Source organism: Pelodiscus sinensis, chromosome 9, assembly GCF_052426305.1.
Source record: "Pelodiscus sinensis isolate ZL-2025 chromosome 9, ASM5242630v1, whole genome shotgun sequence".
NCBI classification, from domain to species: domain Eukaryota; kingdom Metazoa; phylum Chordata; order Testudines; family Trionychidae; genus Pelodiscus; species Pelodiscus sinensis.
In genome coordinates this window covers 4028242-4040883 of record NC_143060.1, presented here as the reverse complement: position 1 = coordinate 4040883, position 12642 = coordinate 4028242, and the positions used below count along the sequence as shown (strand labels likewise).

Below are 12642 nucleotides of genomic sequence, written 5' to 3'. Positions count from 1 at the left end.
ATTGCATGTTTTTATTACTTTTATTGATGGGTATATATTTTTCCTTTGTAGTGATTTCTGCATTTTACCACTTTTTTGATGGAAGAGGAGGACTAACCCAGAAGTGAACTCTGCAGTTAAACAAGAAACTCTCATTAAATAATTTGGCTCCTTTCAAAAACAGCACCCCAGTCTAGAAGACCTTTAAAGAGAAGAGAATACTTTTCGATTTTGCTCTTTCAATTTCACTTCTTCAGCACATAAACGGTGAACAACAAAGACACTGATGCAGTTGTCTGCCATTGAGCTTCGTGTCAAATAGCATTTATTTAGTTCCTTGGAGGGGAACCTAAGTTACATGAAGTGAAAAGTATCAAGACATTCATTTTTAAGAACTTTAGCACCGTGGATTTTTTTTAGCAACTGTACATATAATGAAAATGAAGCTTATATTTTAAGACCATATATGCTTGGGCAGATGTCTCCCATTTAATATTAGAATTTGGGAGAAGCATTTTTATATAACTTAACCTTTCCTCCCCCATCTCCTAAGCTTTCAAACTGATGTGTTACAGACAATGAATAATCCCACAGATTTGAATGTATCTGTTCATTGTTAACTTTGGTATTGCTCTGAATGTTGTCCTGCAGCTCCAACAACCACTTCTGTTATGTTAAATCCAAGTTCCACAGCACCACAATAAGAGGAAATTTAATGAGGTGAACGTGGTTGTGGCTTTTTTAAATGTAAATTACCTTTTTAGGTATTTTTTTGTAGTATGAGAACAGAGAGATGAAGATGAGTAGCTGAGGGGGTTGAACGGTGCAGTCAGCACGAAGTGCGGCTTCTCGTGCTCTGCTCTGAGACGCACCATTGCCTCAAGGCTGGCATAACTGCATTCTGGAGAAGGAAAGAACCTGAAGATCAGAATAAAACACTGAAATAAAGGAGAGAATTGGACTGCGACGGCCGAACTCTGGGTAATTAATCATAACTTTATTTCTTTATATATATATAACATATCTTGACTCATGTACAACCCAGGGTGCAAACAGGGAGGAAAGTGAGGGAACCAAGACGGACGACCCCCCCCCCCCCAACAAAATTAGATACTACTTAATCTACTAATTCTAAGTAACTGGATAATAGCTTCTAGAGTAGAATCATAGAATACTAGGACTGGAAGGGACCTCGAGAGGCAGGACCTAATACTGTCTAGACCATCCCTGATAGACATTTATCTAACCTGCTCTTAAATATCTCCAGAGATGGGGATTCCACAACCTCCCTGGTCAATTTATTCCAGTGTTTAACTACCCTGACAGTTAGGAACTTTTTCCTAATGTCCAACCTAAACCTCCCTTGCTGCAGTTTAAGCCCATTGCTTCTTGCTCTATCCTCAGAGGCCAAGATGAACAAGTTTTCTCCCTTCTTCTTATGACACCCTTTTAGATACCTGAAAACGGCTATCATGTCCCCCTTCAGTCTTCTCTTTTCTAAACTAAACAAACCCAATTCTTTCAGCCTTCCTTCATAGGTCATGTTCTCTAGATCTTTAATCATTCTCGTTGCTCTTCTCTGGACCCTCTCCAATTTCTCCATCTTTCTTGAAATGCAGTGCCCAGGACTGGACACACTACTCCAACTGAAGCCTAACCAGAGTAGAGCGGAAGAATAACTTCTTGTGTTTTGATCACAACACACCTGTTAATGCATCCCAGAATCATGTTTGCTTTTTTTGCAACCGCATCACACTGCTGACTCATATTCAGCTTTGTGGTCCACTATAACCCCTAGATCTCTTTCTGCCGTACTCATTCCTTGACACTTGAGTACTTTAAGATAGAAGGCCTACCACGCATTTTAGAAAGTTAACTTTTCCTTTGCTCAAAATTTGAGTTTGTCACCTACATATTGCCCTTAGTGTCTGTCATACGTGTATTAGTACTCATGACAATACAGTTACAGATGCTCAGTCTCCTTTCTTACCAGCTTGTCATATCTTTTTCTATTAACTGTCAGAAATTCGGCACATTAGCAAATTATGGACTGTGCATAGAATTTTGGGGCCTTAAAACAATTTTAAGACTGAAGATTTGCCCCATAAAACTAATTTGATGTTAAAGTTGGTAGCAACATTACATCTTTACTATATTTACTCTTTCTGAAGGAAAAATATGCAGGGCCATTCTGTAGGGCGGTGAACATTTCCCGGAGAGCCCACACGTTTGTGTCATGTTGTTTTACATGTCTGTTATGCACTGTTATGTTGTTTTACATGTCTGTTATGTCAACTGCATATTTGTTGGTTCCTTTCTACACCCAGACGATTCCCATTATGAATTTCGTAGATTCATTGCTAAGGTTGATATTGTAAGCAGGAAGTATTTGGGACTTATGAAAGCCTTATCTATCCTGGCCAGGGAAACCATGTTGGCAGCTTTCTAGTAAGAATTGTATTTAAGCCTAGCAAAACACTCTTATTTTTTCTGTTCCCTAGACAAGGCCCTAAATGTTACAGTGCAATTATTCACTTAATGCCACAGCAAGGGCTGGCAGATTGGATATGTGGTTGTTCTTTCTTTCACTTGTAGATCCTGGCCATGAGGTTTGATGCCTCACTTTATTGAAGGGAGACACTGGACCTAAATGGCGCAGCATGACTTTGTTCCTGCCTGGCTTAACTTCTCAACACCACAGTCAGCCAAGGTAACCCATCCATTTAGATTATCCAGTCAGAAGCTTTTATTTATTTAATGGCTAAAGCAAGTTTTGGCCCTGGATTTTGCCCAGTTTAAATGCCTGTAATCTTGTTTGGAATGGTCTTTGTTCTTGAATACCTGTATGCAGCTTTTTAAGACACTGAGCCAAAAACTGATCTTCTGCTGACTTTTCTTTGGCAAATTTACCCCTCTCTCTTCCAGAGAGAAGGGTTGTTTTTCTGAGTGTGCAGACGTGAGCAAATAAGTCATGTTCACTCCAGTCGACATAGAGATCTCATAATAGAGGGATAATTTAAGAGATCCTACAAAAGTTGGTAGGGCTGAAAACAGGCCTGCTAGCCCCTTCATATTTGTGTACAAATTAAGAATAATTCCTTTTCTTTTCACAATAATGTTGCACTTCTGAGCAGTGCACAAATAACAATCTGTTGGTTCCAATCTCAGAATTTTCTAACTCTTTTAGGGTTGCTTGTATGTGAAATCCCAGAATTGGGGGCAGAGGCAGGATTATTGGATTGAGACTTCTCACCCTCTGACAACAGGGTATTGAGGGGTAGATCTATTTGACTCAAAGGTGTAAAGTCTGTGTGGAACCTCAAGCAGATATGTGCATTGCATACGCATGGTAGACTTTGAGCACCTTGTGATAGCAAACCAAATTGTATGGAAAACATTTTGATAAGGAAACTAACTGCTTTCAGCTACTTGTTTAAACTAGAAGAGATTAAAAAAAACTTCAAGAAGTGCAATACCTTGTTATGACTCTAGAACCTTTTCCAGGTAGGGAAATTGGTAAGATTCCTTATGAACGCTTCAGAAAGTGGTGCCTAGGATTGTAAAGATTCTGTTACAAAGAATGCCTATATACTAGCTTTTCTAAGATAGATCTAGTCATGCTGTTTTTTGTGGAGTTCAGTTAAATATTTTTGTATTTATCAGCTAAGCAACACACAGCCTGTTGCTGTAATTATTGAAAACTAAAGCAGAGAATGTAATCTTATTTTCATACAAGACATCAGAATAGCATTGCTGGTCAAGCTGGCTCTTAAGGCGACTCAAGTAATTCTGTTTGCTTCTGTAGTCCCCAGCAGCCACCTTTGAGAAACATGGAGAGCATCTTCCACGGGGTGAAGGCCGGTTTGGTGTGAGCCGTAGAAGACACAACTCTTCTGATGGATTTTTCAACAACGGCCCCCTCAGAACTACGGGAGGTGAGTCGGATTAGAACTCGTTCTATATCCAAAGATTTAATGCAGAATTACACAATATATTCCTCTGGAATATAGTCTGAGGGGTAGCTGTGTTAGTCTGTGACTTTAAAAGTGAGTAGTCCTGTGGCTCCTTAGAGACCTACATATATAGGTTCATGAGCTTTTGTGGGTAAAACTCACTTCATCAGATGAGTTGGAGTGGAAATAGAGAATCCAAGGTGTATATAACAAAAGCAGTTACTTGTCAATTGTAGGGCCTATGCTAATGAGGCTAGCTAAGTAGGCTGTATGTGTCCCATTGATAGATATCTTTTGATGCAAAAAAGTGAATGTCAAAGGCCATGGGAAATTGGCTTTGTAGGCATTAACCAGTTAATACATTTATTCAAGCCCAGGTTGACTGTTATATTTTGTAAAAGAATGGCTATTTTTAAATCCATTTCTGAGTGTTCAGGTAGGTGAAAATGTTCCCCGACAGACTGATTTGTGTCCATTTATCCTTTTTCACGCAGTCTGCCTACTTAATTAGCTTCATTAACACGGGTCCTACAATTGACTGGTAACTGCTTTTGTTATAAATAGCTTGGATTCTGTTATTTTCACTCAACTCTTCTAATGAAGTGTGTTTTGCCCACAAAAGCTCATAATCCTATATATTTATTAGACTCTACAGTACCATGGGACTACTTGTTTTGGAATATAAAGTAACTGCAAAACCGCATCCCTTGTAACACACAAAGCCGCTTATCCTAACACCTTTCTCTTTTATGCCATCTCTCTGTGTTCCTTTGGGTTTCGATAGAAGTTAAATTCTTCTGTAGTTTGACTTTTTTACTCAGACTAAGTCTTTCTGAACTGTGGGAAGGTCAGCCTACTAGCTATTTAGAAAGCATTGACCAACACTAGAAATATCAGGTCATTCCTGACTTGGATTTTATTTACGTGCTTTGCTCCTTCTGTTTAGACTGCTGGCATCAGCCCTCCCTGCTCCGCCATGATTCTGTAGATTCTGGTGTTTCTAAAGGAGCTCATGTTGGGCTTTCTGGCAATCAGCCTGGCTGGCATGGTCCCTCACGGGGCCATGATGGTATGAACCAGCGTGGTGGTGGAGGAACTGGAGTCCATCGCCACTGGAATGGCAGTTTTCACACTCGGAAGAACTCTGCCTTTCAAGAAAAGCTGCCTGTTGAGGTCAGGGAAGAGAGGAGAGAAGATAAAGAGAAACTGCAGTTTGAGGAAGAAGACTTTGTAAGTGTGTGTCTTTTTGCACTACTCCCAGCAGCTATGAGAAATGGCTTTTTAGGTTTCATTGTATTAGCATTGGTTAGTAGAAAGAATAATAGAGTTGAATTTCATCCCATACTTCTGGAGGGTCAGTTTAGTTTTAATGGAATAGTTCTGCAAACAGTGCTTGCAAAATGTTAACTTTTTCCTACATTCCCGAGGGCCTCATGTTTTGGGAAAGGGGGAGGGTGGTTTTTGGGGAGTTTTTTGACACCATTACGTTTTTTCCAGGTTATTTTAAATCTGCTGTTAGTGTTGATGCACAAATTTGTTCAATCAGTCAAATGCAGGATAGCTTTTCCCAGAGTACACAGCTGGAGGCTTGTGCTGTAATAGATTATATGATTTTGAATTTCCCATTGATTGTGAAAAGAGGGGAAGAGTACTTAGACCAGGACACTTTTGTGCTATGCTTGTGGCTTGTAGGTACCATGGTAATACTACTTCTGATAAATAGCAGTATGTGAACTCTTCTGATGTGTCCAACCGGATTATGTTTTTACAGCCATCTTTGAATCCAGAAGCTGGAAAACAGAATAACCAGAGCAAACCTTTAGGGACACCTTCTGGAGTGTGGGGTATGTAGAGAACCTCAATCTGTTTTGCTCCTCTTCCATTTTATACTAATGACATATGATAGGAATTTCACTCATCTGTAAATTTGTTGTGATCTTCTCCCACGGAAATAGCAGCCTGTCTAAGCTTGTGGGTGTGGAGTGTTGGCATGAAATGATCATGAAAATGTTTGACACTTCATAGCTAAATGCCAAATTTAAAATGTACAGTAGGCTTGAAAAGACACTAGTTAGAGCCCATGATTATAACTGAAGAGTTGAATTTTGGGTGGGATTGAATTGTAAACAAGATACTTATTAATTGTATCCTAAAAACATTCAGTTATTTGTTGTACTAGATCTAATTTTAATCCCTTGAGTGGTTGGTTCACATCTTAAATGGCCCATCTAAATATAATATAAGATTAGCATCAGTAAAAGGCTGTTTAAACACTTCGGTGGTTTATTACAGTTTTCAAGAAAGTTTATTGATCCTGAGAACTGTTCGCTCCACCAAACTACATTAAGTAGAAGTAGGGTTGCCAGGTGTCCAGTTTTCTACCGGACAGTCTGGTTTTTGGGCCCTCTGTCCAGTAAAAAAAAATCCAGAAAATACCGGACATGTGCAATGTCCAGTGTTTCCTGGTTTTCCAGCTAGGCGCCAGACGAAAGCCTGGCGGTGGGAGTGACTAGGAGGCGGGATGTGATTGGCTGTGGGAGCCCTGGTTGTGTGTGTGAGGAGGAGGAGGAGGGGCAGCCCGGTCCATGCTCCTGTGCGCTGGTCAAGCGTGTGGTGGAGCTGCAGCCAGACTGATTCAGGCGGGATGGGAGTGCCCTGAGATCTGCGCAGCCTGGGTCAGTCCTGCTCCACGCCAGCTGATTCGCTCCCCTGTCCCCTCCACCAGCTCTGTGTCCCACTGGCCGGTTCCTGCTCCGGATCTTCCCCGGCCAGCTCTGCCCCCGCTGCGCCAACTCCCCTCCTCCCCCCCTCCACACAGACACCCCGACCAGCCCTGCTTCCCGTCGCCCCCCCCCATCTCCCCCAGCCAGCCCCATTGCCCGTTCCCCTCCCCTCCCCCCCGTTAGCTCTGTTTCCCAACCCCCACCCTTCCTGGCCAATGCTGCTCCCCTCCCGGCCGGTCCTTCCTCCCTCTCCCCCCATGAAGCATGTCTGGATTTTTTTTGACTACCTGGTAACCCTAGCAGTGATCCTATCCCTGTGATTACCACAGAGATTTAAACTGAGAAGCAACTTGCCTCCCCACTCCTTCTTGAGCCGCCCAGCCCTCCTGATCCCAGCCCCTATGCTTACCTGGTTCTGCAAGGCTGCTGGCACAAAATGGTCTTGGAGTCTTTTTTTTGTTTTGTTCTTTGTTTGTTTTTTTCCATCAACAACTTTGGTCTCTTCTCTCCCCCCCCCCCCATTTTTTTTTGGTTGGGGGGGGGGGTTTTTGGTATTTTTGTTTCAATCATCTGGCAACCCCAACTAGAAGACTTACCTGGCATTTTCCAGATCCTTCAGGACAGAGGACTGGTGGGGAGGAGGGGGTTCAGGAGTTCACAGCAGGGCCTTGGGATGTGGTGATGCAGTGCAGATGGCTAGGGATGGAGGGGTGCAAGAATGAGGGTTGGGGAGGAAGAAGGGGCTCAGCGGCAGGGTCCCATCTGGTAGGGCTTCTTTTCACCCCAAAACCTGACCCCCAACTGCCAGGGTCCTCTTCTCCTGCAGATCTTCCCCCAACCGTCAGGGGCCTCTTCTCTTCCCCTCATCCCCCTGCTTCTGGCACTGCTGCCAGGGGGAGGGGCAGATTTGGGGCAGGAAGGGCGGGGGGCTACTTACTGCTATGCAAGATGGCAGAGCCCCAGCCCTGCTGACCACTTGCTTGGTGGTACGGCTGCCCCTCGTGGACCCTCTGCAGGATAGCTCTCCTCTGCAGGCTTGCTGCCCCCCCAGTGGCTGCTCTCAGCATTGCGTCCCTCTGAATAGCCCCTCCCTTTCCATGTTATGGCATACAGTCCCTTTTCTGACACTTCTGGTTTTCCTAGCACAACCAGATCCTGACCTTGCTCTAAGTTAGGAGAAGAGGAAATCACATACCAAATTTGGATTAGGAGGTGTTCTTGAACAAACACACCCACAGACAGATGCACAGAATCTCTAATAGGTTGTTGCAGGTTGCAAAACATTGTATATTAAAGCATGAATTTCACTAAATATTTTTGTTACTGAATTAATCTACAATTACTCAGTAGTTACTCTGAACTTAAATACAATTACCCATTCTAGTAACCTTTTTCAGCCAAGTCAGAAAGACTATTAATATTGCAGGCCAATGCCATCATAGGCAGTTTTTTTCAAAATCAAGAGGAGCCTATCGGATATTGAACTTTATCATCTTTGTCTGATATCCTTGTCATTTGAACTTCAACTTAAGCAGGAGCTGTTAATAGCAGCAGTAGTTGACTATTTCAGCATCTTAAACTCTGAGGAGGAATTGGAGCTGAGGCAAAGTCAAGTTTTGTGGAATTACTGAGATTCTACTAATGATTTTTGAGATCTTGTTTCACTCTGTTTTTGTAGAAAACCCTCCTAGTGCCAAGCAACCTACCAAGATGCTGGTCATCAAAAAGGTTTCAAAAGAGGATCCTGCTGCTGCTTTCTCAGCTGCATTTACATCACCAGTTCCTCACCTTGCAAACGGCAACAAGACCACCACAATTGTCCCAAGTGTCTACAAAAATCTGGTTCCTAAACCTGCAGCACCTCCTTCTAAGGTACAAGGGCTTCCAGTTGAGTTACTAAACTGTAGTGAGGGGGCATTCTCTTCTGTATGTAGAAATGGTCACACAATCTACAGAAAGATTAAAGTGTAGTGAAAATGAAAAAATAAAACAACTGAACTTGAATCATAATTTTTAGTTGACCTGTCTGCCACTAAAACTATGGGGTCTGGATTATGTTGTTATAGTATTATTACAATACTAAAACACACCTTGTTGTTATCTTTGAGAGACTAACCTATGTTGTAACCATTCTAGTGACTTGGAAATGGCGTGGGCACAAGGACATAATAGGGTCCTTGTCTTATCTAAATTATGAAAAACGCACAGATGGCGAGAGGTACTAGTAACGAAGCAGAGTGATTAAATTGTTCATAATGCAGTCTTGTAAATCTGTGTAAAGTTGTAACACGATTCATTAACATAATCAAAATATTTGGACCAGTCTTTTTGGAGACCAGACTGCCATGTTGTAAGATGATCCTTTAGCGTATTAGTGAAGCCTTAGAGGTGCTCTATAAAAGAAATACAAGATTTTGCCATTTAGCTTCTTTATGCTACACACAAAGAGATTAAGTGGGTTTTTCCCCCAAGTTTTCATTTTTTTGCTTGAATTTTTTTTCATGTTAGGTTAAGGTCTTGTCTAGCTCTGTTTTTTTCTGAACGCTGGTGTAGAAGTGCATGGGGAACTTGTAGGAACTTGTAGGATTCTGACATTCCAAGTAGTATCAAAGATGTTAAACCTAATAATAGAAATTATTTTTATTCATAATTTTTAGAGATTTGTTTTGATGGGGAGGGGCGGAGAGAGCATCATTCATTCAAATGCTTCATAAACACTTGGAATAAAAATCCTTTAAGATTATCGGTCTTGGTTGAGAAAAGTCCCATTTTATTTTTGTATCTTCAGAGACCAGCTGCAATATAAAATTCAGCTGATCCCTTTTCTCCCACAGGCAGCAGAGAGCCTACATGGTTAGAATGACGGTCACTTTTAATTTTTACAAAATTCTAGTCTAAGGGCTTGTTTCAGAGTAGCACATGAGTGCTCACCTGACATGTGGACTAGGTAAAAATCGCAACTCTTCATAAAATGCCATTTGTCAAGAATTCTTTACCTGTAGAATCAGAAATTATTAGCCAGGCAGCCCACATGTTGAACTGTCAAGACAGTTCAAACAAGATGCAGTTTCTGATGTGCAGAGAGCATCCTGTTGCTACTTTTCAGTTTTGCAGGTTGTGACGTATGGATATGGTCAGGTGCCTTATATGTAGCTGAAATGTCTTGGTCTATTGAACAGGTTCTAGCTATTTAGTCTTTTGCTTCAGAGCTTTTTTAACAACTAGATTGTGTTGCTGCTTTGCTGCACAGTCATCTTTTATTTAAAGCAGAAACCTGTAACTGTTAGCACTGTGTGCACGCAATATATATTGTGGGGTTTGCAAGTTACAGTGCTGTTTATTGTTTGTAAACCATGCAGTAGAAATATTTTTTCCCTGTAACGGAGTAAGCACATATAAATATGACTGCATCATGTAGTAGTGCATTATTGCATAGACCGTCGATATTGAAGATGAAAAGCTAATTGTCTAATTTCCCCGCCCTCCTTCCCCAGTGTGATCTAAGTGATGTCTTTTTCCTATGAAACTGTTGCACAGTTGAAACGGGCTCGCTGTCTGAATGTTTATCTAGATGCTGCGTTTGTTTTTACTTTGCCTAGAAAATAGATTTTATAGTTGGATTTTCAAAGGGGCCTAATGGAGTTAGGGGCTCAAATCCCAAAGAATGTCAATAGGTTTGAACACTTAAGTCCCTTTGACACTTGAAAAACCCAGCCTGTGGGTTTTGTTAGTGTTTTGATCCTCATGAAAGAGAGCCTGATATCGGGGTGGGCAATAATTTTTGATGGGGAGTCACTCCAAGATTTTAAGTGATCAGTGGCTGCACTTTTTTCTGTGGAGGGAATGTAGAGTCTATGGTGGAGGTTGGGTGCAGAAGGGAGATCAGGGTAAGCAGCTGGGGGCAGGAGAAGATATGGGGTCTGAGAGGAAGTTTGGGTGAAAGAGGGAGGGGATTGTGACCTGCGGCAAGGGATTAAGCTGCAGTATCTGGGAAGGTGTATGGGTTGAGGGTTGGGGTGCCAGAGACAGGATTTGGCCAGGAGCCGTTTACTTAGGTGGCTCCCAGTCAGTAGCCCAGCAACTCCATATGCCTCTCTGTGGTGGTGGTGGTGGGGGCACTAACTTTGCCTCCAGCACAATCTCTTACCTGCCATTGGCTGATTTCTGTTGGCTCCCCCAGCATAATTTCTCAGCTCCCATTGGCCAGAACCAGACAATGGGAACTGAGATTGGACTGAGGGGCAGCATGCAAAGCCTTCCCCCTCTCCCTTTGAGCCCTGGGACTGCTCCCTGCCTGAGGGTCCTGGCAGGGTGGTTGTGGACTGGATTCCAAGGGCAGTTTTGTGCCTAAATTGTCTTCTGTGGCTGAAAATATGGGATAATTGACTACTAGTACATCCCCTTCCTTATTCCTTTACTATTCTATGGTGGTAATGCATCCAGATCCTAGGCTGAGGAATTAGAGCCCAGAAATTATGCATTATATAAATGTATGTAAAAGAGGATCTCTGACTCAAGAAGTTCAGTGACCCTGTATGTGCACCCCCATCCCCCCATGTGCTGCCCATGTGTCACTTCTGCCTATCTCAGATGGGAGCATGCAGTAGACTACATTATTTGGAAAGCACCCTAAAAAGTCAGAAAACCACTATGTTAGGGTCACAGTTGCCCACTCTGCCAGAGCCTACAGTCCTTCATTCAACTGCATAGGTGCTTCATGACTGGGCTAGGGAGCAGTTCTCATCAAAAGACTTCAGAGATTCTGCCAATTAATAGCAGGCCTTGTATAAAAGTTATTGATCTCTCTAAATGAAAATTTTCCCATCTTTCACCAGTCTTTCACTCTGAAGTGGATAGTCACTTTGTTTTCCCCAATTACTAGTGCCCCTACAAGTCTCTGGATATCTGCAGACCATTTCTGCAGTTTGTGGGTGGATGCCAAACCAGATTTTATATCTAAAGCCATGCAAATCTGGGCATATCTGCTTTATAGCCACAGATCATTTTTGTGGATCATATGCACGTACATATTTTATTTCCCGTGCAGGGCTCCTTTCTGTAACCCACCACCTTCTGCCCCTCAGCATTGGAGCTCTGACAAGAAGGAACTGAGGGCCCTGGGGACTGCTCTGCCCTTTATACCTGCACAGAGGCACAGGGGGAGTTTGTCACCCCATAGGTACTGAGATGGGGAAAAGTTTCGCACAGTGTGCTGAGCACACTGACCCCAAGAATGGAGTGGTTGTCTGCAACACATCTCAAAGAACAGTGGTTATAACCTGTTCGGTAATTGATTTTTGTGCAGCAGTGTGAGTGGGTACATGATAGTCATAGGACTCTGTAGAACTGTATAACTAGAAAAGCTACCACTGGCACAACTGAATGAAAAATCATTTGGCAGTGCTACATGGTGGGAAAACATTCTTCAAGCACTGAAAGGATTTGATTGCAAGGTAAGAACAGCCATAATGGGCCCTAACGATGTACCAGTGATCCATCTAGTTCAGTCTTCTGTCTTCCTGCAGTGGCAAGTGCCAGGTTCTTTTAAGAGGAAAATTAACAGACCAGGCAGTTGTCAAGTGATCCATTCCCAGTTTCTGGTGGTCAGAGACCAGGGACACCCAGACATCCTTGACTGTCTTTGCAAATAGACATTGATGGACCTATCCTTCATTAACTTAGTGAATTCTGATTTGAATCCCAGTATAGTTTTGGCCTTCAACATTGCCTGGCAAGGAGTGCCACAGTTCCTATTTCTCAGGTGGATAAGAGACAGATAAATGAATTTCCCAAGGTCAAATTGAGTTAGGCCTGGTCTACCTTAAAAATTTAGCTTAACATAACTACATTGCTCAGGGGAGTGAAAAATTTACATCCCTGAGCACTGCAGCTATGCCAACCTAACCCATAGGGTAGACATGGTGAGGTAGACTGACCAACTGCTCCGGGGGAGAGAGTTCCTGGAGTGATGGCAAAAACCCCTTTTG

General features: G+C 42.6%; 1 protein-coding gene across 4 annotated transcripts in view; it reads left to right on the top strand.

Annotated features, from left to right (window-relative positions):
• The window catches only part of GPBP1L1 (GC-rich promoter binding protein 1 like 1), a 46519-nt gene that overhangs the window by 19244 nt on the left and 14633 nt on the right, over positions 1-12642 (top strand). For all 4 annotated transcript variants that reach the window (XM_075935885.2, XM_075935887.2, XM_075935884.2 and 1 more), the window contains exons 2-7: positions 52-960; positions 2575-2689; positions 3785-3914; positions 4879-5162; positions 5704-5776; positions 8334-8527. In XM_075935885.2, the coding sequence (XP_075792000.1) occupies positions 2630-2689; positions 3785-3914; positions 4879-5162; positions 5704-5776; positions 8334-8527 (741 nt within the window). In that variant the 5' untranslated portion in view covers positions 52-960; positions 2575-2629. The remainder of the gene's footprint in view (positions 1-51; positions 961-2574; positions 2690-3784; positions 3915-4878; positions 5163-5703; positions 5777-8333; positions 8528-12642) is intronic.